The sequence below is a fragment of the Miniopterus schreibersii genome, assembly GCF_964146895.1.
Source record: "Miniopterus schreibersii genome assembly, chromosome: 18".
Lineage (NCBI taxonomy): Eukaryota > Metazoa > Chordata > Mammalia > Chiroptera > Miniopteridae > Miniopterus > Miniopterus schreibersii.
Window position 1 is genome coordinate 1,304,103 of NC_138121.1, and position 25,416 is coordinate 1,329,518.

At 58.1% G+C, this 25,416-nt stretch overlaps 3 protein-coding genes across 9 annotated transcripts; 1 reads left to right on the plus strand and 2 right to left on the minus strand.

Moving 5' to 3' along the window:
- Positions 1–1,651: 1,651 nt before the first annotated feature.
- ZNF865 (zinc finger protein 865) lies at positions 1,652–12,901 on the minus strand. Of its 2 annotated transcripts, none has more exons than XM_081119994.1 (2): positions 10,916–12,901; positions 1,652–5,276 (listed from the first exon to the last, which is right to left on the minus strand). In XM_081119994.1, the coding sequence occupies exon 2, from the start codon at positions 5,251–5,253 to the stop codon at positions 2,110–2,112; it is 3,144 nt and encodes a 1,047-aa protein (XP_080976120.1). In that variant the 5' UTR covers positions 5,254–5,276; positions 10,916–12,901; the 3' UTR covers positions 1,652–2,109. The 2 variants fall into 2 exon arrangements, with proteins under 2 accessions (XP_080976120.1, XP_080976121.1); XM_081119995.1 differs by lacking the exon at positions 10,916–12,901 and adding an exon at positions 9,786–10,897.
- Positions 12,902–12,984: 83 nt separating this feature from the next.
- On the minus strand, positions 12,985–16,642 carry ZNF524 (zinc finger protein 524). Of its 6 annotated transcripts, none has more exons than XM_081119999.1 (2): positions 16,529–16,642; positions 12,985–14,040 (listed from the first exon to the last, which is right to left on the minus strand). In XM_081119999.1, exon 2 carries the CDS (start codon positions 13,999–14,001, stop codon positions 13,219–13,221), a length of 783 nt encoding a protein of 260 aa, XP_080976125.1. In that variant the 5' UTR covers positions 14,002–14,040; positions 16,529–16,642; the 3' UTR covers positions 12,985–13,218. The 6 variants fall into 6 exon arrangements, with proteins under 6 accessions (XP_080976125.1, XP_080976126.1, XP_080976128.1 ...); XM_081120000.1 differs by lacking the exon at positions 16,529–16,642 and adding an exon at positions 16,235–16,413; XM_081120002.1 differs by lacking the exon at positions 16,529–16,642 and adding an exon at positions 16,092–16,180.
- FIZ1 (FLT3 interacting zinc finger 1) lies at positions 16,373–23,842 on the plus strand. Its single transcript, XM_081119996.1, has 3 exons — positions 16,373–16,430; positions 17,745–18,088; positions 20,638–23,842. Exons 2-3 carry the CDS (start codon positions 17,783–17,785, stop codon positions 21,826–21,828), a joined length of 1,497 nt encoding a protein of 498 aa, XP_080976122.1. The 5' UTR covers positions 16,373–16,430; positions 17,745–17,782; the 3' UTR covers positions 21,829–23,842.
- Positions 23,843–25,416: the final 1,574 nt, after the last annotated feature.

The following is a 25,416-nucleotide window of genomic DNA, read 5'->3' on the forward strand; positions in this document are numbered from 1 at the left end:
TCCCTCATCAATTTCCTGCTACTGAGCCAGTGAAATATCTTTGGAGCCTGGACCCTCCTCTTCACCATCACTACTCTTGTAGACCAAGCCAACAAGGCCTCGCCTTGGGATAATTACACAGCAGCCCAGCCTCCAGGCCTTGCCTCCTTTCCCCATCCCACAGTCACGTGTATCCTTCAAAACCACAGATCCCACCTGGTCACCAACCCACAGCCCCTTGTGGCTTTGAGAAGGGATTGTGAAGGTGAATGCCAGTAAGGGCTGGGTGGCAGTGTGAATTAAATGAGGGAGGTGGCGGGTTCAAGGGGAAATACAGCACACTCAAGGTGAAATGTGGAGGCTGACACTTGGGCTCAGAGTTGGGATTGGGGGGATGGTGGAAACTGGGGAATGTGGGCCCCATCTGAATAGCTACTGAGCTCGGAAGAAGAAGACTGGGTTGACAGTGTCTTAATTTTTCAGCAGTTCCAATAGTTCATATTATGTAAAATGTCTTTTCAAATGTTGACAACAAAGTCCAAGTTTTTTGTTGTTTTTTAATGCGTGGGCTAATGAAAATGTGTCAAGGACTTGGATCCAGCCTGGCGGCAGCCAGCTCCCAGCCTCTAGAGTCACCCAAGCTCCACCATTTGTAATTCAAAGCCCTTCAGGATCCAGCTTCCCACACACCACCCCTTCCATCCATTCTAATCTACCTGAAACTCTCCAGAATGAATAGCTAGGTTTAGCCAGACTCACTAAACCCTCGGCCAGGAATCCTTTGCCCACTTTGTCATGCTCAGCAATCACTTTCTCCTCCAGGAAGCTGGTCCTTGCCCCCCACCCCCCTTCTGATGACTCCTCCTTGCTCCCCCAGCCCATGTCTTTTACAGTGTGCTGTTCACATCTGTGACTTTCAAGCCCTGGGACACGGGCACACTGGGTCTTTGGCATTAAGGCATGGTGGCCACACTGGGTGGCCACCTTCGGGTGTATTGGGTTGCGGGGAGTCCAACTGGACTCGCCCAGGCAGGCAGCACCCTGAGCCAGCTTTGTCTTCAGTTTCATATTGAAGCAGTGAGACTGCAACCCCAGCTCTAGCCTGGACCTGCCAGGTGTCCTTGAACCCTTCCTTCTCCAGGACCTCAGCCTACCCTTCTGACAAACGGGGTAATACTGCACGTCGCAGGGCATGTCTCTCACTGTTCTGAGGGCCCAAAGGAGGGCTGTGAAAGGGCTTTTGGAACACCTCCAAATTACCCTGGGGGGCATGCACTGGGAGTAAGCTGTACCAGAACCACGAGGCCAGAATATACAGTGGCCGACCAGGACATCTCTGCCACCTCACTCAGGGGCAAGGAGGGAGTCCAGTTCATGCTTCCCAGTGCCCAGTGAAGGGTCTGGAAGACAGGGGTCTTTGGGAAATGTTGGCCGTGAACAAATGCAGACCGCACCTTGAAGGGGAAGGAGTCTGGGCACGTTGTCAGTTCCTGAGAGCACAGACTTACCTGTCTTGGATATGGTGATTACTCAGTCAGTAACTACCGGGGAGATGAGGAAAGGCAGAGGGTGTGGGGAATGGAAATCCCAGGGAAACAGGTGTTCTCACCCTCCCCTTTGCCAGCACTTAATCCCCTCGCTCCAGGAGGTAAGAAAGGACTCCACTGCCCTGGTGATGAGGTTTATTATCTCCGCTCTGTACAAGCCGCGTCTGCCACCCCGCCCCCCACCCACAATCCAAGAGCACCCAGGCCCCTTTGTGCCCTCCCAACTCTGCTCATATCCCACTGTCCAGCTGGAAACCAAAGGAAGGGAAGGGCAGTTCATGCCCATCTCCACCGAAGCTTACGGGGGACAGAACGCTGCTGGGGTAGGGGCTGACGGGGTTTACAAAACTGGTTGCACGGAGGATCAGGTTCAAGGTTGGATGGGATGAAAAGATGGCCAGAGGGGTCCAGGTTGGGAGTGATTCAGCCTTGAGTTTGTACAGCACAGGCCTGGAAGGAGGCTAGTCTGTCAAGGGGTGGAGGGGAAAACAGCAAGGAGGGGGCAGAGTCTGACTTGCACCCCAGGAGGGGCGAGTCCGGAAGGGGACATCTGAGTGGAGTGCCATATGGGAAGCCTCCCTGGTTAGGCCTCCTTTCCTGCCAAGGTGCCAGCCCCTGCTCCAGGCCCCGCAAGGCCCTCGGCCTTATGCGCCAGGCGGTGCTTTTTGAGGCCGTAGGTGTTGGAGAAACCCTCCCCGCACGAGGAGCAGCGGAAGGGCCGGCCACCCTGGTGGGCCGCCAGGTGCTTGCGGAAATAGCCGGGATCCTTGAAGGCCTTGAGGCAGGCGGGGCAGCGGAGCTCCGGCCGCGGCGGCTCGTGGGCACGCTGGTGGCGCAGCACAGAGCTCAGGTAGAAGAAGCCCTTACCACAGTGCTCGCAACGGTAGGCCCGCTCGCCCAGGTGCAGCCGCTGGTGCTCCAGCAGGTTGGAGCGGTAGCGGAAGGTCTTTCCGCAGGCTCCGCAGCGCTGGGGCCGGGCCACTGCGTGCAGCCGCCGGTGCTCCGCCAGGCTGGACGACTGCGCGAAGCGCTTGGCGCACACGCCACATTTGAAGGCCCGCTCGCCCGTGTGCACCACTCGGTGCTGCCGCAAGTACCAGGAGCGCAGGAAGCCTCGGCCACACACGCCACACCGGTAGGGCCGCTGCTCCGTGTGGCAGCGCTGGTGGCGCATCAGCAGGGCCGCCTCCCAGAAGCGCTTGCCACACACAGGGCAGCGGAAGCCCCGCTTCTGCCGGTGGCTGCGCCGGTGCAGGAGCAGGTCATAGGCGCCCGCGAAGCTCTGGCCACAGAGGCCGCAGCCCAGGGTCCGCCGCACCAGGTGCACGTACTTGTGAGTGACCAGGCCCAGGAAGTGCTTGAAGCTCTGGCCGCAAGTGGCACAGCTGAAGCGCTCGGGGCCTGAGCTGGCGCCTCCACTGCCCCCAGCTCCTGCAGTGCTGTTGGTATCATCGCCCCCGGACACCCCTGCCAGCGCCGCTACGGCTGCCCCCACCTCCCCTGCCAGTCCGTTGTCCAGCATGCTAGCCGCCTCCACCGCGCCACCAGAGCCATCCGGGGGCTGCTGGCCATTGGGTGCGGGCGGGAGCAAGCGCTCCGGGGCGGCCTGGTGGACCAGCTTGTGCCACATGAGGTTCTCAATGAAGCCGAAGGTCTTGCCACAGGCATCGCAACCATAGGGCTTCTCCGTCATGTGGGCCTCTTTGTGGCTCATGACATGGAAGAGATCCGGGAAGTGCTCGCCGCAGTCCGAGCAGGCGTAGCTCAGGCCCTCTGCAGCCCCTGTGGCCCCAGTCGAGGAGCCCGGACCACAGGCCCCTGGCGCGCCCTGGGTTGTTGGGAGGCCGGTGGCTCCGGCCAGGGCACAGGGCAGCTGCAGCCGGTGTACTTGGCGGTGGCGCGTCAGGCTCTGTGGGTAGCCAAAGACCTTGCCGCAGAGCTCGCACTTGTAGGGGCGCTCCCGGGTGTGCACCACGTGGTGCTTGCTCAGGTGGAAGGACTCACGGAAGCGCTTCCCGCACACCGGGCACTGGTGTGGCTTCTCGCCAGTGTGGATACGCTCGTGGCGCTTCAGCGTCTCGCGGCGCCCAAAGCCACGCCCACAGATGCCACAGCAAAATGTCTTTCCGGGGCCGCTGGCACCCGTGCTACCTGCCCCACTGGTCCCTGTGCCAAGCAGCAGAGGGTGCGCGCCCAGCAGCGGCATTGGCACGGCCCCATACACCACGGCCGCTGCGGCTGCCGCTGCCTTCTCACTGTCCGTGGCGGGGGCGTCGGGTGGCAGTAGGTAGGGGCCCGGAGGAAAGGCGGGCGCGGGCTGCGAAACAGTAGCTGCGGCATCCTTAGGTGCATCAGGGGCTGCGGGCGGTGCGTGCGCGGCCTTGTGGCGGAGCAGACTCTGTGGTGCCGAATAGGACTTGCCGCACAGGTCGCAGGGGTACATGGGCCGGGGCCCTGCTGCGCCCGCGTGCGCCGCCTGATGCTTGAGCAGGTAGGCGGCGTCACGAAAGGCCTTGCCGCAGACCCCGCAGGGTAGGCGAAGCAGGTCAGCAGAGTGCGTCTTCACGTGGCGCTTGAGGCTCTCCCTGCGGTTGAAGCTCTTGCTGCACACGGAGCAGGAGAAGGGCTTCTCTCCCGTGTGGATGATCTGGTGCTGGTGCAGGTGGCTGGGCTTCTTGAAGACCTTCCAGCAGAGTGGACAGGCGAAGGGGCCCTCGCCGCTACCTGCAGCTGGAGGGGGAGCCCCCACACTTGCTGGTGGTGCACCCCCACCCGGGGCTGCATTTCCGTCCACAGAGGCAGCGGGGGCGGCCGGCGTGGACGGAGGGCCAGCAGGGACCGAGGTGGGGGCACCGGCAGCAGGGGGAGCAGCAGGCAGTCCCAACGGCGGGAGGGTCGCACCTGGTTGTGGTGGGGCCCCAGCGGCGGGCGGAGCGTCCTTGTGGCAGCGGCGGTGGCGGATGAGGCTGGAGACGTGGTTGTAGGTGCGGCCACAGACGCCGCACTCGTAGGGCCTCTCCCCCGAGTGCACCAGCATGTGCTGGACCAGGTGTGAGGACTGCTTGAAGGACTTTTGGCACACGCCACACGGGAAGCGCCGCTCCATCAGGTACTTCAGCCGACGGAAGTAGCCCTTGTCGTCCTTGGTGGGGTCGCAGGCCGCCCCCGCGACGGGTCCCGGCGGGGTCTGCGAGGGGGCAGGGAGCGGCCCGGGTGTCCCAGCGGCAGCGGCCAGCCCCGGCGTCACCCCTGGCCCGGAGGCGGGTCCTCCACGTTTCAGGTTCCCAAACAGGTGCTGGTGTCCTGAGAGATCCACGATGCCCCACTGCGGGGCGGGGAAGGCAGCGTCAAAGAGGGGGGGCGGGGGCGCCCCGAAGGCGGGCGGCAGGGGCGGGTCAGGCTTCTTGGCTTGGGAGGAAGAGGAAGACGCGGAGGAGGCGGAGGAGGCAGAGGAGGCGGAGGAGGGCGTCTCCGCCTTGGGCTTGAAGCTGGCCTGCGGCGGGTAGTCGTACTGCGGGGGCGGCTGCGGCGGCGGCTGCGGCGGGGGCCCCGGGGTGCAGGGCAGGGCCGCCACCGCCTTGGCGTGCTCCCCGTACAGCTCCATGGGCTCGAAGCGCTGGTGGTTGAGGAACTCCAGGAAGTCGAAGGGGTAGCTCTGGAAGTGCACGCCGTCCTCGCCGCCGATGCCGCCGCCCGCCGCGCCGCTGCCCGCCGCGTTCGCCTCCATCTCGGCCGGCGGGGATGGGAGACCTTGCGGAGAAAAGGGCGCAGCTGAGCAAGCGGGCGGGGGATGCGCCCCCGCCGCGAAGGCGCTGTGCGCACTGGAGGCCCGCATCCACCCCGCCCCATCTCCTCCGGGCCTCACGCGTCCCCCAGACCCTGTGTCCCAGCGCTGCCTGCGGGCCTCTAGGCCCTCTCCTTCCCAACACCTCTGGTCGCAATCCACTTTGCAAACACTCAGGCCTCAGCTCTGTCCTAACCACCCCCCTAACTCCACCTTGGCAGGCGGTGGCCCCCCAAGCACGCAGTCTTCTGTCCTCAGTCTCTCAGGTTCTGTCCAATCATAATAATCATTTCTATCAGAGTGGTTAAGGGGGTAGCCTCCAGTGCCAGAATTGAACCTATGCTGTGTGACCACCAGCGAGTTCCTGAACCTCTCTGTGCCTGCATTTCCTTACCCACAAATAAAGGCGACAAAGCACACCCCTACTTCACAGGGCTGCTGTAAGGAGGATCTAAGGAGCTAAAATAAGCACAAGCCCCTCCAGTGTCTGGTCCCTGGCACTCTGTGAGCACTCGATAGCTGGAAGGTATTATATTGTCATCGCTATCACTCCCGGAGGAACAGAAAGTCATCACAAACCAAGAGAACTGGAATGAAGACAGTGTTGGGAGGGGTGAGAAGAACCTGCTGGTCTGGGACAAACAGGGTACAGCAGGGGGCCGGCAGAGAGGAAAGGCAGCCTGGCACCGCAGGGAAACACGTGGCCCTGGGCCTGGGCACACCTGCGTTCAGGTCCCATCTCCTTCCCACACTATCTCCATTTCCCAAGGGGCAGTAACCCCTACACTGCAGGGGGCTTAAGGGGGCTGACACAGCAGCAAGGAAACACACTGATTGGCAGGGCTCACCAGGTCCCCAGAGCTCTTTGTACCTTCAATGACATCTCTTGCCTGAGTGCGGCCTGATGGCAGCCGCTCAGGGAGCCTTTTCCTGCCCCCTCCGAGGTGGTGGTCATTCTCTGGGTACCCTCTTTACAAAACTTTTCATCCCAGACTGCAGCTGTCCATGTCTGCCCACCTCCCCCCAACCTCAGCTCCTGCAATTGATCCCTGAGCCTGGGACCCACCCCAGGGCCTCAGCAAACGCATCCGCTGAGTCTGGGGGAGCCAGTAGGAGAAGGTCTGCAAGGTCTGGCTAGATCCTCAGCTACTGTCCCTGCCCCTGGGGGTCTGGCTCTGCACCTAGCCCACGGTATAAGTTAACAGTGTCCACCACCAAGGCCAGGGCCTGTCAGCCCCATCCATCTGGCTGGCTCTCTGCCCCTCAGGTGAAAGGGGAGTGTCTCCTCTACCCCCCCACCCCCGGAGGTGATATTTTTAGCTGCCAGCTCTGGGTGTCCCTGGAGGAGACCCAACATCCTATGTCCTTCACACCCTCTGGTTCATCTCATTGCCGGAAGGCAAAGCTGGCATGGGAGCAGAAGCCTGGGGTGGAACCTCAGTGGGGAGACAGGGATGGAGTGGCAGGTGGTAGAAGGGAGCAGGGAGGAGGGGCGGGAAGGAAGGTGTCTTGGGGAGGAAGCCGCTGCCCAGGCTCACCTCCACCACATCACTAATAGCTAACTGACCGGGTACTTCCTGCAGGCTGCCCATGTGCCAAGTGCCTCATGCAGGTTAACTCACTGAATCCCCACAACTTTACAAGGCTATGACACAGGGACTACGGCTATCCCCACCTAACAAATGAGAAGGCAAGGCACAGAGAGATCAAATGACTTGTCCAAGGTCAGAGTAAGTCTGTGGCTCAACCCACTCCCTCTCCTCACAAGGTAGGGGAGGTAGGGGTGGAACTGTAAGGGTAGGGCCCTTATTTGGGAGTGCTCTCTGATTACAAGGGGACTGGTGAGAGGGGGAGGTGGTTACCCTCCTGAGCAGACAGAACAGTGATGTGGTGAAACTGCACCCTCTGCCTGGAATGTTCTTCCCCGTATCTCAAGGCTCTCTCCTGCCTCCTTCAGATCTCTACTCCGATGTCACCTCCAAGAGAAGTGACACCCCCCACCTCATCCCACTTGCTATCCCCTTGACTTGCTGTATTTTTTTTATCATGGTCACTCTCGTTAGTTTACCATGTCTATTTCATTTGCTGTGTGTTTCCTGTCTGGCCTTGGCACTGAACAGCAAAGACTTGCCTGCCTTGTTCACCACTGTGCCCCAGCACCTATCACAGTATGGGTGCTCCACAAATATCTGCTGGTATGTGGGAATGAAACAGCACCCTCCTAAATCACCAGTGGGTCCACAAAGAAAGCACCAGGGAAGTTAGATGCATGGAGATGGAAACACAACATACTTGGGAGATGCAGCTAAAGCAGTGCTCAGAGGTAAATTTATAGCTGTAAATGCCTATATTGATAAATATTTCTTGAATAAGTAAAAGGATGAGATTAGGGTGAACAGAATTTCCTGATAAAGGGAGGGGGACATTTAGCAGCATCTGAGCTGATACTGAGGTGGGTTCCCAAGAGAAGGAATCAAGGGATGGTGATGTTGTTATGATGGCAGGTGGGTAGATGCTGAAGGGCTGTGAGTCAGAGGAGAGCAGGGGGTGTTCTTGGGGGACAGGACTGATCAGGCTCATGATTATTCCATTGGGAAATTAGAGACATTTCCACTTTCAGGGCACCCAAGACTTACTTGGTATCTTTCTAAGGGGAGATGTATCACAGGAGGGTTTCCTACAGAAGCATGATGGGGGAATGGTCTTAAGGGGCAGGAGCCCATGGCAACCACAGTCACAGTCATAACAGCTTATGTTTATTGTCTGACCAGAGTGATGGGAACCATTGCCTTGATACATCACAAAAGTCTTGTGCCATTATTGGTCCCATTTTATAAGTGGGAAAACTAAGGAAAGGAGGCTTGTTTTCCCCAAGGTCATATAGCCAGTAAAGGGAAAAACAGGTATTGGATTCCAAATCTCTGATACCAGGACCTGTGGGTCATTCCCTTGCAACGAGCTGCCTTGTGATAAAATTCCAGTTTGTTAATAACAATAATGGTAACATCTAGTAGCATGTAACACTGAATGAATGCTTTCTACATACCAAGTACAAATCTAAATCCTTAACAGCATCCACTCAAGGCATCTTCCCAATAATCCTAGAAAACAGTTACAATTATTATCTGTTTCACAGAGGAAGAGGCTGAGGGCCAGGGAGGAAAATTAATCTCCTAAAGTCACACCAAGAACGGGGCAGGGCCAGGAGTTAAAGGCAGGTAGTGGGGCTCCACAGTGTGTGCTCTTACCCCCTACATGCCCTTTCGATATTTCTCCAAAATAAAGGAACGTCCCCACTCCACTTTATATGGTATACTTTGTCTCATCCACTTCCCTGCCACCTGTCCCCAGGACTAGCCACTGGCATTTACTGAACACTAACAAGCACTGTACTAGGTCCCTTATGTGGCTTGTCTCAAACTTCTTAACAGACTCATTAGATAATTCATAGGCAGGAGGACTAAGGCCAAACCATGCCGCTCGTCTGCTCAAACCATGCTGTGACCCCATCTCACTCAAAGTCCTTTTGATGACCTACACAACCCCCACAGCCTCCTGGCTGCTCCTCCAATGTGCCAGCTACATTCCGGCCCTGGGCCTTTGCACTGGCTGTTGCTTCTGCCAGGAATGCTCTGACTCACTCCCTAACCTCCTTCATTTCTTTGCTCAAATGTCATCTTCTCAGCGAGGCTCTCCATGACCCCTGTAACCTGTCACCCAGACCACCACTCCTGCTCTCCCCACACTGCTTCATTTCTCTCCTTACCAGTCAGCATCACCTAGTAAACCATAAACTCTGCTTGTGTCTTGTGGGTGGTGTCTCCCCCTCTAGAAGGTAGGCTCCATGCACACAAAGGTCTTTGTTTTGATCACTGCTCTATCCCCAGGACCCAGCACAGATCCTGTCTCCAAAAATATCTGTTAAATAAGTGAGAATGCGGCTAGAAAAAGAGGGAGTAGTTTGCTCAGCGCTATCACCACCAGTGGCATCCAGGGTTCATCCTCTTAATCATTTCATTCTTGGGGGAGGAGAGCTAAGAGCAGTGCCTGGGTCACAGTGCCTGGAGGAGGGAGTAACTTTTTGGAACATGGCTTTTTGGAAGGACAAGAGGGCGACAGGAAATTCTTGGAAGAGCCCTTCCTGCCACCCTCTAACACCACAGTCCCTGTAACACTATACTCTTATCCTGTTGTATTTTCTTCACACTTTTTTAACTGCCTACCCCATGAAACAGCACATTCACTCCATAAGGACGAGGGATCCTGTTCTTTGTTGCATGCCCAGTGTGTAGTAGGTGCTCATTAAACAGCTGGTGAACAAACGAATGAACAAATGATGTCCACTCTAGGCTTGGTAGAGCAGACAAAGGCCAGATAACCAATCACAATGCCCTCACCTCCACAGCCCTCTAAGATCACACAATCTCTCCCCTCACTCCAACCTCATGGGCCTCCCCAGCCGCTCCCCCACTCACCATGATTGTGAGCACTTCAGGTCCTTTGCACTCCTCTTCCCGCTGCCTGTGTCAGCCCACCCAAATCTCTGCACAGCTAAGTGAGCTCTGCTAATTCAGGCTGCACCTCTAAAGTAGCTACCAGGTTCTCAGAAAACACAACTGATGATGTTGTTTACTTGTTTTTGATCTGTCTCCTCAACCAGACAGTAAAACCCCAAAAAAGAAATACTGTGCATCTCTCCCGTTCACACCTGTATGCCTCGGACCCAGAACAGTGCCTGTCCATTCAATGAAGACCGACTGAATGGACACTGGGAGAAAGGGCTCCTGCCCCAGTGAAGCTGGGGGGCTTCTCCAGGGAGTCCAGGCGGGTGGAGTAAGGGCCGGGTGAGAAGGGGCAGGTTAGGGAGAGGCCTCAGGAGGGGCGCTGCCCTGCGGTACAAGGACCAACGAGAAGATGGGTCGTGGAGAGCGATGGGAGCCGGGGGGGCACTCCCCCCTGAAGAGCAAGGATGCGGGTGAGAACTCACCTCTAGAGGGAGCTGTTCTACGCGGAGAGGGTCTGGGGGTGTCGAAAGGGGTATTTTCAAGGGGAATTACTGGGGAGGAGCGCGGTGCAGAAGGAAAAAAAGGTATTCTTGGCTGCTGACCAGAAGATAAAGTATTTTTACACCAACGAAGGGGGCGTTGGGGGGAAAGTGGTTAGGAGTTTTGGGGGGCTGTGTGTGGGCAGAGGTAATGGGGGACATTCCGTTATAACGCACAAATGCAACAGCCTTTGGTGGCAACCTATAGGGGCTACTAAAGGAGGGTTCAGGGGCAGCTGGCCTGCTTGGGGGAGGGCAACGCCGGTGGCATTTGGGGGGCTGTCCCGGAGGAAGCAATGACGGGGAGCTACGCAGGGATCCCACAAGAAAGCAGCAGTTTAGGGGAGCGCCACGAAAGAGGGCGCTTTGGTCGCCGTCCTACGTGGGAGCGTTAATGGGGCAGGTATCTGGGTGCTCTTGTGGGGGAGCAGTAATGGGGGCCCCCTGGCGAGGGCCCGGCGCAAGCACTGATGGGGACGTTTTGAGGACCAGAGCGAGCCTGGGCGGGACCCCCCGCCCCCGCTGTCCCCGGGCCTCCAGGCCACACGCCCCGTCACTCACCGGCGCCGGGGGTCTCCGCCGGGAGGAGGCCGAGGAGGCGGAGGAGGCGCCGCCGCTCTGGGGAGACCCGAGGGCCTGACCGGAAGTGCCGCCCCCTCCCCCTCCCTGGCAGCCCCGCGCCGCCCGCCTGCCCGCCCGCCGGAAGCGGAAGTCACGCTCGTCTCCGAGGCGCCGCCGTGGAAGAGCGGAAAGAGGAGGCGGCGGCGGCGGCGGCGGCGGCGACCGGGAGAGGGAAGTGCGCCTGCGCGCTGGCTGGGAGGCGCAGGCGGGGACTGCCTACCCCGCTTCCGGCGGGCGAGCTGAACAAGTGCGCCTGCGCTCTGAGCGCCCGCTCCTTAGGGCCCCACCCACACGCCCGGGTCATCGGGTTAAGCCACGCCCCTCACGCAAATCTCACGCTTAAGCCCCGCCCCCGACCTGAATCACTATTTCAGAGCTTAATTGTAACAAGCCTCGACCGACCTCTCAAATTGCATCCTCCTTCCTTGCCTTGATCCCACGAATTTTCTGCTCATCCCCACTTCCAGGACCCTATTCTCTAGAAGTCCTCCTCACCCTCTGAAGCCCCGCCCCTCTAGACCCGGCCTCAGCTTTAGGCCAAACCACGCCCTTGCTTAGCCCCGCCCCCTAGCATTTAAGCGCTCTCGCAATTTCAATGTGATCTTTGTGCCTCCAACCTCTGAATCGTTCTCTTAAGTCAGTAGTTCTCAACTATGGTCCAAAGACCAGCAGCAGCGGAATCACCCCGGAAACTTAAAAATGTAAACTCAGGCCCTCTGCTCTAGACCTGAATCAGAAACCCTGGGGTACAAACTTCCAGTGATAAAATACGTAAGTCACGATGTCATGTACAGCATTGGGAACACAGTCAGTAATATAACTGTATGGTGACAGATGGTAACTAGATTTATCGTGATCATTTCGTTATGTATAGAAATGCCGAATCACTGTTGTAGACCTACACTAATAATGTATGTCAACTTATAACTCAACTAAAAAAAAAAAAAAATACCCTCCAGGTGATTCTGATGCAGGCTAGTCAGAACCACAGCTTTACCACACATTTGATACTGCCCCTCATATGTCGCTGCAAATTGCGTCACTGACTCAGCCCCACCCAAGTAGCTGAGCCTAGTTCTATCTAGTCCATCTTGCTAAGCTTCCCCTCTCCCCTCTCAGGGATTTCCGTCACTCCTCTCTTAGGTTTGTTCTCTCCCCCCTTGGCCTGAATAGCAGTCATGCCCACCCCTCAGCATCTTAATACTTCGGTACCACCCCTCCTGACACCCTCCCCTCAGCTGAACACTATCCATTCCTCTAAAATACTCACTTTCTGCCGCCAACCCCTAAACCAATTTAAGAGCCACCCCAGTTCATATAGCCTGTCTAAACTCCGCCTATAGTTCCCACCTACCTGACCAATAAGCCTCACTGCTCAGTCCCCGTCGGGCTCCGCTTCTAGCCCCGCTCCCCAGGCCACACCCCTTTACCTACCTAAGCCCTAGCAAAGTTGTCAGTTCTAACTCAGACCATCAACTCAGCTTTTCCTTCCAAAAAGAGTCAGGAAAAAGAGATGGGGCAAAGTGGTGGCTGCAGAATTTCCAGGAATCTGGCTGGACCAGAGGATGAGGGACTTAGAGTCACATCTACACAGAAGGTTCAATGTCTTACTTAGAGTGGATGTTTAGGGGAGCGCTTTGGGGTCTGCTGGAGGTGGGAGAGGGGACAAAGGCTACCCCCAAGCTAGTTCTTTAGCACCAAGTTAATAAGGCACATGACATGGGGTCCTCCCAAATTCCATGCACTCCCATGGGTGTAGGCAGAAGAGCATTTGAAAAGGAGTAGCCCTGGCCAGTGTGGCGCAGTTGGCTGGGTGTCCTTCCATGCACCCAAAGGTTGATAGTTTGATTCCTGGTCAGGTCATATGCCCAGGTTGCAGGCTCATCCCCAGTAGGGGGCGTGCAGAAGGCAGCCAACCCGTTTCTCTCTCCCTTCCTCTCTCTCTCTAACAAAAAGTAGAAAAGAAGTAGAGGAGGGCCAGCCCTGGTACCATCACTGAACACACAGGGGAAGCCAGAAGGCAGCGATTTATTTCCATGGCCCCTGCCTCTAAGGGCCTGTCAGTCCAGGAGAGGGTGGAAGAAGGCAGCAGAGCCCAGAAGTTTAGGTCCTCACCCACAACCCCCTCCCACAACAGGAAGACCACCAGACATGAGGGTGTCCCAGCCTCCCTACCCAGGCGCAGCACCAGCTGAACCCCCAGCTCTAAACCTAGCCTGGGGAGGGTTGGCCGGGGCTGTGGGTCAGGCCAGCTCTTTCCCCTCCAGCTCCTCCTCCTCTTCCTCGGCCCCTTCTGTGGCCGGGATGCCCTCATGGTCCCACGGTGGCTCAGGCCCTGGGGGACACATGGGTGACCCCATGGTCTCGGGGTGCTTTCGTTTGGCATGGCGCCGGAGCGAGTTGGCCTCTGTGAAGCGCATCCGGCAGATAGGGCACTGGTAGGGCCGCTCCCCTGAGTGGACACGGTGGTGGTGAGCCAGCTCGCCCGCCTCCCGGAAGCGGCGGGGGCAGAGTGGGCAGCGAAAGGGCCGCAGGCCGGTGTGGATGTTGCAGTGCCGCCGCAGGTGGCTGGACCGCTTGAAGGTCTTGCCGCAGTCCTTACACTCGTGTGGCTTCAGCTCCGAGTGGGAGATGCTATGGCGCTCCAGGTCCGAGAGGTAGGGGAAGGCCCGCAGGCACACTGGGCAGAAGTGTGGGGTCTTCCTAGGGCCGGAGCCCTCAGGCCCTTCAGCCACTGACCCTTCAGAGACTGTATAGGGCACACCCTGATCATCGATCAGCAGGAGGTCAGTGCCATCGCTGCTGCCCACCGGGGCTGTCACCCCCTGTGCAAGCGGGGGCTCCTGCCCTGACTTGGGGGGGCGGCCCCGCTTGCGAGGGAGGCAGGCCTTGAGCGTCTGATTGGAGGAGGTGGCCCCTCCAGGACATTCACCCCGGCGGCCCCGGGGAACAGGAGGCAAGGCCAGAGGTTTCTCTTCCTCCCCCGGCAAAGGCGAAGGCAACCGGTCTGGGCTGGGGGTGTCCATTGAGCAGTGGAGGACTTGGGTCTGGGCACTGGAGCCGGGCTAAGAGGAGAAAGGGGGCAGCTGTCAGTGCAGGGAAGGTCTGGAGCACCCCTTGTCCCCCAAGACCTCGCCCATCCCTCTGAGTCTCATGACCTGGACATGGCTGACATTCACCTGGATTCACAAGTAAAAGGACAGAATTCTGTGCCAGTTGGTAAACAGGCACCGCCCTGAGCCCCAGAGAGTGCCCAGGCCTCCCTAGGCCCTGACACGGATCTCGAAGTTCAAGGTCAATTTGAGCCAAAATAAAGAAAAATCTTCAAGAGAGGAGAGAGTCCAACTGAGGGTACAGGCCAGAATTGTGATCCTCAAAGCAGAGAGCCCATCAAACTCCAGAGCCATAGAGGCCTCAGAAATGTTTCTGTCCGTGCTCTTGATTGGTAGAAGTGGGAGGGCAAGGGGGTTCAGGACCACAAGAAGTAAGGGGCTGGTCCCAGGTGATGTTTGACCCTGGGTAGAGGTGAGGAAACACACTGGAGTCTAGTCTCCGGAGTCAGATGTTCTGGGTTTGATTCCTGTGTCTGTCACTCTCTGTGTGGCTTTGGGCAAGGTGCACACTTTTCTTAGCCTCAGTCAAGCCTTCTGCAAAATATGACGAAGAGTTCCACCTACTCGCAGGGACAAGCCATGAGTGCTCAGAGCACTTGGGAGACATTAGCCCTCTGAGGAGGTCACAATCACCCTCATTTAGCAAATGGGGAAACCCAGGCACAGGAAAGCCACGTCAGTTGCCAAAGCTCCCTCTGCTAGGAAGTGGCAGGGCCAAGATTCGAACCAGATCTCACTCGGACACAATGGTCCAGCCTAGGGAGTGAGAAGAATGGGACTCAGGGGATGAGGTGACATCATGGGGTCCATTGGTCCTGGGTTTGAATCCAGCTCTGTGAAATGGGTATACCAGGGTTGTCCATTGGCACATAGTAAGGACTCAATAAACTACCACCACCACCACCATCATCATCAGAGCTGGGGACCAAGGGACTGGGGTGTCACAAAGTGGAGGGAGGGGGGAAGCACAGGTGCAGTTAGGAGCAGGGTTTGCAGGTGCCACTGCGACCCCTTGGAACAGGCACACATATGGAGGTCCAGAGGCGGGGCAACCGCTTTTCCAGGATCGAACGGTTCGCTCCAGTGGGGGTCCTGGACTGTAACCAGTGCCTCTGGAGTGGTGCTCCGACCCTCGCCCATCACCCACTCACGAGCAGGCGCGCGGCCGCCGGTCCCGCGAGCGCGCGGGGCGGGCCCTGCGGGGGCGGCCAATGAGCAGCGCCTGGTCGCGGACGGCGAGGGCCGCCAGGAAGGGGGTCTGCGCGCGCGCGCCCGGGCCCGCTCCACGGGGCGCGAGGTCGGCGAGCGCACGCCGCACCGAGCGCGGGAGCAGGAGCAGGTGTGGGGGGCGCGCTCCGGGAGCGCGCGGCCCCGGGCCTCCCCTCCCTCCGCTCCCTTCCCCCCGCCCGGACCCCCGCCTCTCGGGTACCTCATTTGCATGTCGCCGGGGCTCGCGAGTGTGCGCGTGCAGGGGGCGACGGGGCCGACGCGTGGGAAAGGGCGGGGGCGAGGGGGCCCTTGCCCTGGCGGCGCGCGCGCGCGCGGGACGGCCCCGCCCCTCGGAGAGGACGCCGCTGGCCCCGCCCACTCCCCTTCCCGGTCGGACCCGCGACCGCCGGGAACAAAAGGACGCGCTGGGTCCTAAGGACCGCTCACGTCCGCGCCTGCACTCCCGGCGCCCTCGCTTGCCCCGAGCGGGAAGTTACGCACCAACACATCACAACCAGGTAGAAATGCCTTTCCTCCCACAAAGTACCCAACCGGGGGCCCAAGCAAACACAGGTACCGAAAGGATGAGGAGCGGGAAAATGGCTGCTCCTTCCCGTAATTAACATGGCGCCTGATAAGCTTCAAAGCCTCCTGGAGGGCTGAGGACAAGATGGAACCTGCTCTTTCCTCCTGTCTCTCTATCGCAGTTGGCGGACTTAGATTTCTCCTTCCTCCTGATGCAACTCTAACTTGCTACCCAGGAAGGGCCTGAGACTGCGAAAATGGACTCAGACCTGCCCTCTTCTGCGCCACCACCCGCCAGCGTCGACCCCGCGGAGGGGAGCCGCGCGCTGAGCTTGTTGCCCTTAGTCTGTATGGCGCCGGGGTCACCCCGAACCCTGCCCCGCTTCCTGCCCTCACCCAAGATGGCGCCTACCTGGCTTCTCTAACAGCTAGTGCTGGGAAAAGGACGGGAAAGAGGGAGAAGGGCGGGCAGCTGGGAGGGGGAGGCCGAGAAGGCGGGAGAAAGGGGGAGTGCGGGGGAGAAGGGAGCCGAGGCGGAAGTCGAGGGGCCCCCCGGGTGGAAGTGACGCTGCCCCCGCTGCCCAAAATGTCGGCGCCCAGAGGGAGGTGTAAGTAATTAAAGAGGAAAGCGGACTGACTTTCCCGGCCTCCCGGGGCCGCCCCAGGGCTCCAGAACCCCCGCGCCGTACGAGCGAGGTGGACTCACCCGGCCGCGGGTCCCGCCTGACCTACCCCTGCCCCGGGTGCCCGGGGCCGCACCTTTTAGGGACGGGGGGAGGGGCACAAAAGGCCAGTTCTGAGGGCCTGGGTCTTCGAGTGGACCGCGGAGGGGGGGCCGCCCCACAGGCGAGTGGGTGGGGAGGAGGCGGGGCTTAGTGGCGGGGGGCGGAGCAATGACTGGGGGGGTCGGGTGGGCGTGGCTTGGAGTGCGGTGGGCGGGGCTTGGCGGAGGGAGCCCGGCCGCGGGTGGGGGAACGGGAGGAGCTTAGGCAAGTGGGTGGGGTTTAAGGAAGGGGCGTGGCCCATGGAGAACGGTGGAAGGGCCCAAGGTTGAAGGGTTCTAATGGGCTGAGTGGGGAAATGAGGCTCCATGTGGAGGAGGGAGGAGCTTAGAGTAAAAGGGGCGGAGTTTGTCCCCGGGCGGGGTACAGTGAGGAGGTGGGATTTAAGAGTGCAATTTGGGGAGTCTTAGTGGAAATAGCAAGTCTTTATAACGTGCGTGAAGTGACTTAGCGGGCCTGGGGCGGGACTCAGAGGGGCCACGAAAGTGAGGGGTTGGGTAGACGGGGTCTTGGAAAGGATGGGGCTACTTCAAGGACGAACTGAGTGGGGCTTGGGGACGGGTCTTAGTGGAGAAGAGACGTGGGCTTCAGGACAGTAGCGAGCGGCGCAGCTTCCCTGCTGAGTCCTTGCCGTGCGCAGGCCTAAGCGATTTGGTTGAGGCCTCGCCGCCACGCCCCGAGCTAGGTCCTCCTATTGTCCGTGTTTTGCAAGTGAAAAGAGCTCCAGGTGCTTCTATCCGACGTTCCCGGTCTTTCCTCTTCGGAGAAGTGGGAGGAGCTTGTCAAGGAATGGAAGAGTGGGAGGGGCTTTGGAAGGAATGGGCGGGGTTTGGGCAAGAGTGGGCGGGGCTTAGAGAGGGGCAGGAGTCTGTTCGCAAAGCCCGTGAGACTTAAAAACACGATGCAGGGTCTAAGTTACTTGGAATGATTAGGGAGATTGGCAGATGTGTGGAAAGGGGGTTGTAGGAAAGTGGGCGGGGCTTAAAGGCAGTGGGCGTGGTTCTGGCGGGTGTGGTTTAGGGCTTATTGGTAAGGGCTCCAAGGGGACCGGCGGCGGGTCTGTGAGTCGCAAGAGCCTGATGGGGAGGACCGATGGGGAGGTGACTCCCTCACCTTCCTTCCATGTCTCCCCTGCTCCAGAGAGCCCCCACCCGCCACTGCCCTCACGCCACGCCACCATGGATGAAGTCCCGCTGCCAGCGCCCCCTGTCCCGACCCCGGCCCCAGCACCGCCCGCCGCCGCCCCCCGCGTCCCATTTCACTGCAGTGAGTGTGGCAAGAGCTTCCGCTACCGCTCGGACCTGCGACGCCACTTCGCACGGCACACTGCTCTCAAGCCCCACGCGTGTCCGCGCTGCGGCAAGGGCTTCAAGCACAGCTTCAACCTGGCCAACCACCTGCGCTCGCACACGGGTGAGCGGCCCTACCGCTGCTCCGCCTGCCCCAAGGGGTTCCGAGACTCCACCGGCCTGTTGCACCACCAGGTGAGTCCTGCAGGCTGGCCCGGCTGCCTTCCGGGGCTGGACATGGCCTTGGAGCCCAGCCCCACTCTGGGCGGCAGAGAAAACTTTCCTCTTTCTTCCTCCCCTCTGGCCAAAGCGCGCTGACCAGTAAAAACACCAGGAGTATCTCTTCAGTCACCACCTACTTATGGATTGAAGGAAAACGTTCTTAGTACGTTTGTCTCACCTATAGGCTCCTCTCCTCCCATCCCCCTGTCCATACATCTCCCTTCCCCCACACACCAGCAATTTTGTGTTCCCTTGCCATTTTAAAGGCAGATTTACCACGGATGTACTTAATTCTTTCATTCAGCAATTGTCCATCAAGAGCTTTCCCTGCTCCCAACACTGGGGTAGACAAAGGGAAATCAATAAAGTCCCAGCGTTTGGGGAACTTATATTCCGTTGGAGGTAGACAATCAACAAGAAAGCAAATACACAGGCAAGACTTCTGGAAAGGGAGAAGTGCTGGAAAGGAAATTAAACAATAAGCCAATATGCAGGTGTAAAGAGCCTAGAGCTGTGGGCAACCAGACAAGGCGGGGAAGGGCAGGGCAGGGTGATATCTGAGCTGAGACCTGAAGTATGAGCAGGCACTCACCATGGGAACAGCATTCCAGGCAGAGGGAACAGCAAGTGCAAAGGCCCTGAGATGGGACAAGCTTGTAGTGTACAGGTCCTACCACCTTCTGTCTCTCCCCTTCATGTCCAGCCTGTGTGACCGGGGACCCCCCCCCATTAAAACCCCTGATCCTTAACTTGATGTGACATTCACAGCCCTCTGAGGTCTCCGTCCTGGCCTCTAGTGGGTTATAATTCAACTGAGCATTTAATGAGCACCTACAGTATACAGACTCCTTGGGGAAAAGGAGAGAGACAAGAGACACAGTTCACTCCTTTTGTGGCCTCCCAGAGCCAAGAGTCTATCTAGTTGGGGCAACAGTCACTGAACAACCAGGTTAATAAATGTCAAATTGCAACTGAGACATGAGGACACAGGGTTATCGTATTCTGAGGCTAAGGCAAGAGATCTGAAGTGTTCCGGGTCGGGCATGGGATGGGGGTTTGTTTTTTGGGGGCAGCACTCCCACTTCTTTGGGTTTCATGCCCCTGGCAGATATGACTAACGTAGCACTGCACTCTCTTATCCAGCCTCCCCACAGCTCTCTAGGCAGACACTACCAATCAATAGGACTCCAGACTCAAAACCTGTGTCTGTTCTTTCAGGTCTCAAGTAAACCACAAGGGCCAATATCCATAGAGACCTGTGTAAGACACAGTCTCGCCCAGGGACTAGCCTAGCATTTCCAATGCTCAACAGCCACACATGGCTAGTGGCCACCATTGTTGGCCATACAGATATAGAACATTTCCATCAATGCAGAAAGTTCTAGAGGGTTTACAGGAAAAGAGCCACCTCCTACGCTAGGACCCAGGAGGTTAGAAAGCCTCTCTCTCCTTCCCCCCAATATCCATTGGTTTAGAGGATAGTAGGACAGGAAAGTTTGTTGAGAGGCTGTTACTTGTCCAAGTTTTCACAGAGAGTGGAAGGCAGAGTGGGATTTGAACCCAGGTCCTTTAGTGCTCAGATCCTCAGTGCTTAGCCACTGCCCCAGGAAGCCCCAGTCTCCTAAGCGGGCTTGTTGGAATTGAGTAAGTTAGGAGCAGTGAGAGGAAGTGTTCCCCAGCCTCAGGGAACAGCCCTTACAAAGGTCCAAAGGCCTGTCAACATGTGAATTTGTGTGAGTTCATTTGAGCCAAACTGTCTACAATTGCCAGGAAGCAAAATCTCAAGGGACTGAGAAAATGCTCCAGAGAATGGCAGTTTTGCGTTTTATCCTATACATTACAGTCAAAAGAGAAAATAGAAGTGGGTTGCATTAAATCCATTGGTGATAGATTAGGGAGGCGGGAGAAAGCAAAGGAGTGGGGGAGAGGGATCTCTGGGATTGGATAAAAAGTAAAATGATAGACACGTGCTTTTTTACATAGGTCTAACAGTCAACAATTAACTCAATAACAATAACAATGAGAGGATTTGTGGTTTGTACCCTGGTTCATTGGTTGTGCCCTGAGGGTCCAGAAAATGGGAAGTTACCCAGACATTACAAAGGTATATTATTGTAGGTGCAAAAAGACAATAGACAGGCTCAATTAAGTTGAAAGTTGACCTTTATCAGGAAAGATTCTAGCCTAGGACATGACTACCCACCATAAACTGCTTTTAATTAAAAAGTGTTCATTTCACACCATCCTTTGTGGTTATTTTAGGCCTCTTGAGTTTGTAAGGTCGCCACGCAGGCCTTTCCTGGGCTCGTCAGGTTTAGTATATGGCCCCATTTCGTCTACAGGCTGGAGGGACTAAAGGCAATGCCAGCGTGGCCCAAAGCAGAGGAGAGGGACAGCACTGAAGCTAGTCCTGGCCCTGTAGACGTGGCAGGCGGCAAGGGCCCCCTCCCTCACACAGCGCGGGAACCTGCGCCGCGGGCTAGAACCCCAGCCCTGAACCTGCTCTCCCTTCTTCCCCCCAGGTCGTCCACACTGGAGAGAAGCCCTACTGCTGCCTGGTCTGCGAGCTCCGCTTTTCCTCGCGCTCCAGCCTGGGCCGCCACCTCAAGCGCCAGCACCGCGGGGCGCTCCCGTCCCCGCTGCAGCCGGGCGCCGGCCTGCCCGCGCTGAGCGCGCCCTGCTCCGTTTGCTGCAACGTGGGGCCCTGCTCGGTGTGTGGGGGCGCCGGGGCTGGCGGTGGCGAGGGCGCGGAGGGCGTGGGCCCAGGCAGCTGGGGGCTGGCGGAGGCTGCAGCTGCAGCCGCGGCCTCCCTGCCCCCATTCGCCTGCGGCGCCTGCGCCCGGCGCTTCGACCACGGCCGGGAGCTGGCGGCCCACTGGGCGGCGCACACCGACGTGAAGCCCTTCAAGTGCCCGCGCTGCGAGCGCGACTTCAATGCCCCGGCGCTTCTGGAGCGGCACAAGCTGACGCACGACCTGCAGGGCCCCGGCGCACCCCCAGTGCAGGCCTGGGCTGCAGGGGCCGGTGCAGGGCCCAAGACCCCTGGAGAGAGTGGCACTGCGGAGGCGGGCGACACCAGCCCGGCCTGGGACGGTGGGGTGGTCCTGAGCCGTGCCGGGGGCGGTGTGCCCGAGCTGGGGGGGCTGCTCCCCGAGGGCTCCGGGGAGGCCCCTGCGCCGGCGGCCGTGGCGGAGCCGTCGGAAGACACGCTGTACCAATGCGACTGCGGGACCTTCTTCGCATCGGCCGCGGCGCTCGCCAGCCACCTGGAGGCGCACTCGGGGCCGGCCACCTACGGCTGCGGCCACTGCGGGGCGCTGTACGCGGCCCTGGCGGCCCTGGAGGAGCACCGGCGAGCCAGCCACGGGGAAGGCGGCGGGGCGGAGGCGGCCTCCGTGGCCCCCGAGGGGGAGCCTGCCTCCGGGGAGCCGGCGCCCAGCTCCGGCCGCAGCAAAAAGATCTTTGGCTGCTCCGAGTGCGAGAAGCTGTTCCGCTCCCCGCGGGACCTGGAGCGGCACGTGCTGGTGCACACGGGCGAGAAGCCGTTCCCGTGCCTCGAGTGCGGCAAGTTCTTCCGCCACGAGTGCTACCTCAAGCGCCACCGGCTGCTGCACGGCACCGAGCGGCCCTTCCCCTGCCACATCTGCGGCAAGGGCTTCATCACGCTCAGCAATCTCTCCAGGCACCTGAAGCTGCACCGGGGCATGGACTGACCATGCCGCCACCCGCCTGGCGCTGGACTCGGGGCCCCCAGGGGACCACCCAAATCCAGGCGCGGGCCCTGAGATGAGGGGACCCTGGCTGGAGGGACGCGGCCACCAGAAACCCACATAGGCACCCTGAGCTGGGGGATCTGTGGAGATCCCTGAGCTTGAGGCCTCCCTGGAATCCATGATGGGCACCCCCAAATCAATGGGCCCCTAAGTTGGGGGGACCTAGGAATGAGAAATGGGCCTCCACAAGTATACATCTCACCTTGAGGGCCCTAATAAAAGATGGGCACCCCGCCCCCAAGGGAAGCCTGCCCTCTCCCTGAGAGCCATCATTCCCAACGACCTTGGTCTGGAGAATGTGGGGGACCATGCCCCTGAATTTCCCTGGATCCTTCCGAATGCACCCGCCACCGTCGCTGGTGCCCCTAGATGATGGATGGAGCCAGAATCTGCCTCCCCCGTTCCATTCCCTGTGCCAGAGGAGGACCAGGGTGGATGCCCCCTGCCCTCAGCCCGCTCCCCGATTAGGCCTCCCTCCCCAGCTGCGGAATGGGTGAACCCTAATGGTCTTCCCCACCCCCAAACTCTAGAGTAGGCCGGTTGGACATCCCCCCCCATGCCCAGTAGGATGGACTGATCAGATACACAGCCTCCTGTCCACTGGAACGGCTGGCCGGGTTGTGGCCTCCCCGCTCCCTCCTTGCAGTGACTAGGGCCGACTTCCCTCCTCCTCCGCCTCATTCCCCATCCTGTGGACTCGCCTGAGTGGGAGGTGGTGAAGCCTAGGGTCTCCCTCTGCTCTGCTGTAGCACCTGTCGGTCTTTCCATCTCTGTTTGTGTTCCTCCCAACCCCAAGGGAAAGGGGGGTTGGCTAGGGGGTCCTCCCCATGAGCCTCGACCTCACCCCCTTATCCCTGACCCCAGTGTCTTCAGGACCACAATAAACCTCGTCCTGTCGGTTAATGCCATCTCGCTGTCTGAACCTTGGCTCCAGTGGGTGGGGAGTTCTCCCTCCCCAGCTTAGGACAGGCCTCCTAGTAGAGACAGCCTTCCCTCCCTCCGAGGAATTTGGAGTCCTTGAAATAGTGCTTGACCCTTAAAATCAGAGATGGTTTAAGTCTCATCTAAATGGAACCCTGCCCCTTAAATACTAGGTCCGCTTCCACGGGTGGACGTGCTCCCTAGAACCAGACAGGCCCTTTTGAAACCTTCAACCCCAAAGGACATGTCCCCTAAAAACCAAACTGCCACCTTACAGACCAGTTCCTTCCAGGAGGCTGAGCCATCCCCCGCTTAGACTCTGCATTTTAGGCCACCGAGTTAGTACCTTAGAGGCTACCTCCGACCTCAGATTAGGATCCAGCGGGCCTTCAGATTGCCTCCTGGGTTCAGAGTACATTCCTGTAGCAAGGGCGCATTGCGTGCCAGCATTGTAACCCCTCTGGAGACCCAACTGAACAAAACTTGTGGAGCTGATAGTCTAGTGCAGGCAGCTGAGGTGTAGAAGAGAGTAAAAAAACAAGGCACCCGGGCGGCGTGGCTCCGTGGTTGAGCCAGGAAATCCTGGTTCAATTACCAGTCAGGGCACATGCCCAGGTTGTGGGCTCGATCCCCAGTGGGGGGCGTGCTAGAGACAGCTGATCAATGATTCATCATTGATGTTTCTATCTCCCTCTCCCTTCCTCTCTCTGGAATCAATAAAGATATATTTAAAAAACAAACAAAAACTGAAGGCAAATTGAGAGAGTTGTGAACTCAAGAAAACAAGGTAGGGTGTTAAGAAAGTGAGTGGCTGAACTATGCCGCCTTAGATGGGGTGGTCTGGGCAGGCTTCCTACAGAGGTGGCATTTGATCTGAGGCCAGAATAGCGAGGGAGTAACCAGGAGGGTGCCTGGTTGGGAGGTAAGCCAGGGTCAGGTCACACAGTCTGGTGGGCCAAGGTACGAGAGCAAGATGCTAAGTGTGAAGAGATGTGACCCCTCTTGCACTTCGCAAGGATCCCTCTGGCTGCCAAGTGGAGGAGGAACGGGGGGGGGGGGGGGGGCAGAGTGTAAGCAGTAGACTACCTCATTCCACCAGGAGAGGTTGGGGGCCTGGACCAGAGTGATGGAGACAAACAGGTGGATTTGAAATGAATTCTGGAGGTAGAGAGAGAGAGAGAGTGTGTGTGTGTGTGTGTGTGTGTGATGGAAAGGGAGAAATCAGGAGGGACTGGTTGGATGGTGGGTGTATTAAGGCCAGAAAACTGGAGCAGGGCAAGTTTGGGCAGGGGGGCAATGGGGATCAAGAGTTCCACCCGGAGCCTCTCAGGTTTCAGACGCCTGGGAGGCTGGCATGCTCTCATAAGGCTGAAGGTGTGCATAGTCTGTGATGCAGTAATCCCACTGCTGGGCACACACCCTAGAGAAACTCATACTCCCTGCACCGGGAGACACATCTAACAACCTCCACAGCAGCGAAATGTCCAGCCCTGAACTCAGAAGTGGAATGTCCATCGCTACGATCTGAATGTCTGCGCCCCCCGACATCATATGTTGAAATCATAGTGCCCTAAAGTGATGGAATTTGGAGCTGGGGCCTCTGGGAGGTGCTCAGGTCATGAAGGTGGAGCCCCCATGAATGGAATTAGTGCCCTTATAGAAGAGGCTCCAGAGAGAGCCCTGGCCCCTTCCCCCATGTGAGGACGCAGCAAGAAGGCACCAGCCGGGAACCAGGAAAGGGGGCTTCACCAGAAGGTGACCATGGTGGAGCCTTGATCCTGGACTTCCAGTGTCCGGAACTGTGAACCATACTGTCTTTTGTTTACAAGCCACCAGGTTGCTGGTATTTTGTTACAGCTGCCCAAATGGGCTAAGGCATCCATCAACAACACAGTGGGTCTACCCAGCCGGGCGGGGCTCAGCAGTTGAGCATCGACCTAGGATCCAGGACACTGCGGTTGGATTTCCGGTCAGGGCACATGCCCAGGTTGCGGGCTCGATCCCCAGTCGGGGTCGTGCAGGAGGCAAACGATGAATGACTCTCATCATTGATGTTTCTCTCTCTCTCCCTCTCCCTTCCTCTCTCTGAAATCAATAAAGATATATATATATATTTCAAAAATACAGTGCATAAATAAATGGTGGTGTATTGAATGAGTACAGATACACATAATTGCAAAAATGAACGTCAGAAGAAGCCAGATACATAGAGAATGACTCCATAAAAATAAGCAAGACTAACCTGTAGTATTGTTTAGGGTGCACTGTGGGTACAGAACCACTCAGGAAAGCAAGGAAAACATTTTCTCCATAAAACTCGGAACAGTAGGGTTGGGCAGGTTAAGCTGGGAATGGAACATGCCGGAACCTTCTATGGGCTGTTGGGTGGCTGCCAACATTCTATGTCTTTTTTTTTCTGTTTTTAAATTTTTATTTATTGATTTGAAGGAGAGAAACATTGCTTTGTTCCACTTACTTATGCATCATTGGTTGGTTCTTATATGTGCCCTGACTGGGAATTTAACCCACAACCTTGGCGTATCCAGATGACGCTCTAACCAATTGAACTACTCAGCCAGGCCAACACTCCATTTCTTAACCTGGTGA

What these genes read in the sequence shown, in the direction of transcription:
- ZNF865 (XM_081119994.1), bottom strand. Translation starts at nt 5,253, where the DNA reads ATGGAGGCGAACGCGGCGGGCAGCGGCGCGGCGGGCGGCGGCATCGGC.
- ZNF524 (XM_081119999.1), bottom strand. Translation starts at nt 14,001, where the DNA reads ATGGACACCCCCAGCCCAGACCGGTTGCCTTCGCCTTTGCCGGGGGAG.
- FIZ1 (XM_081119996.1), top strand. Translation starts at nt 17,783, where the DNA reads ATGGATGAAGTCCCGCTGCCAGCGCCCCCTGTCCCGACCCCGGCCCCA. An exon ending in CCGGCCTGTTGCACCACCAG is followed by an intron (nt 18,089 to 20,637) that starts GTGAGTCCTGCA and finishes TCTTCCCCCCAG; the next exon opens with GTCGTCCACACTGGAGAGAA.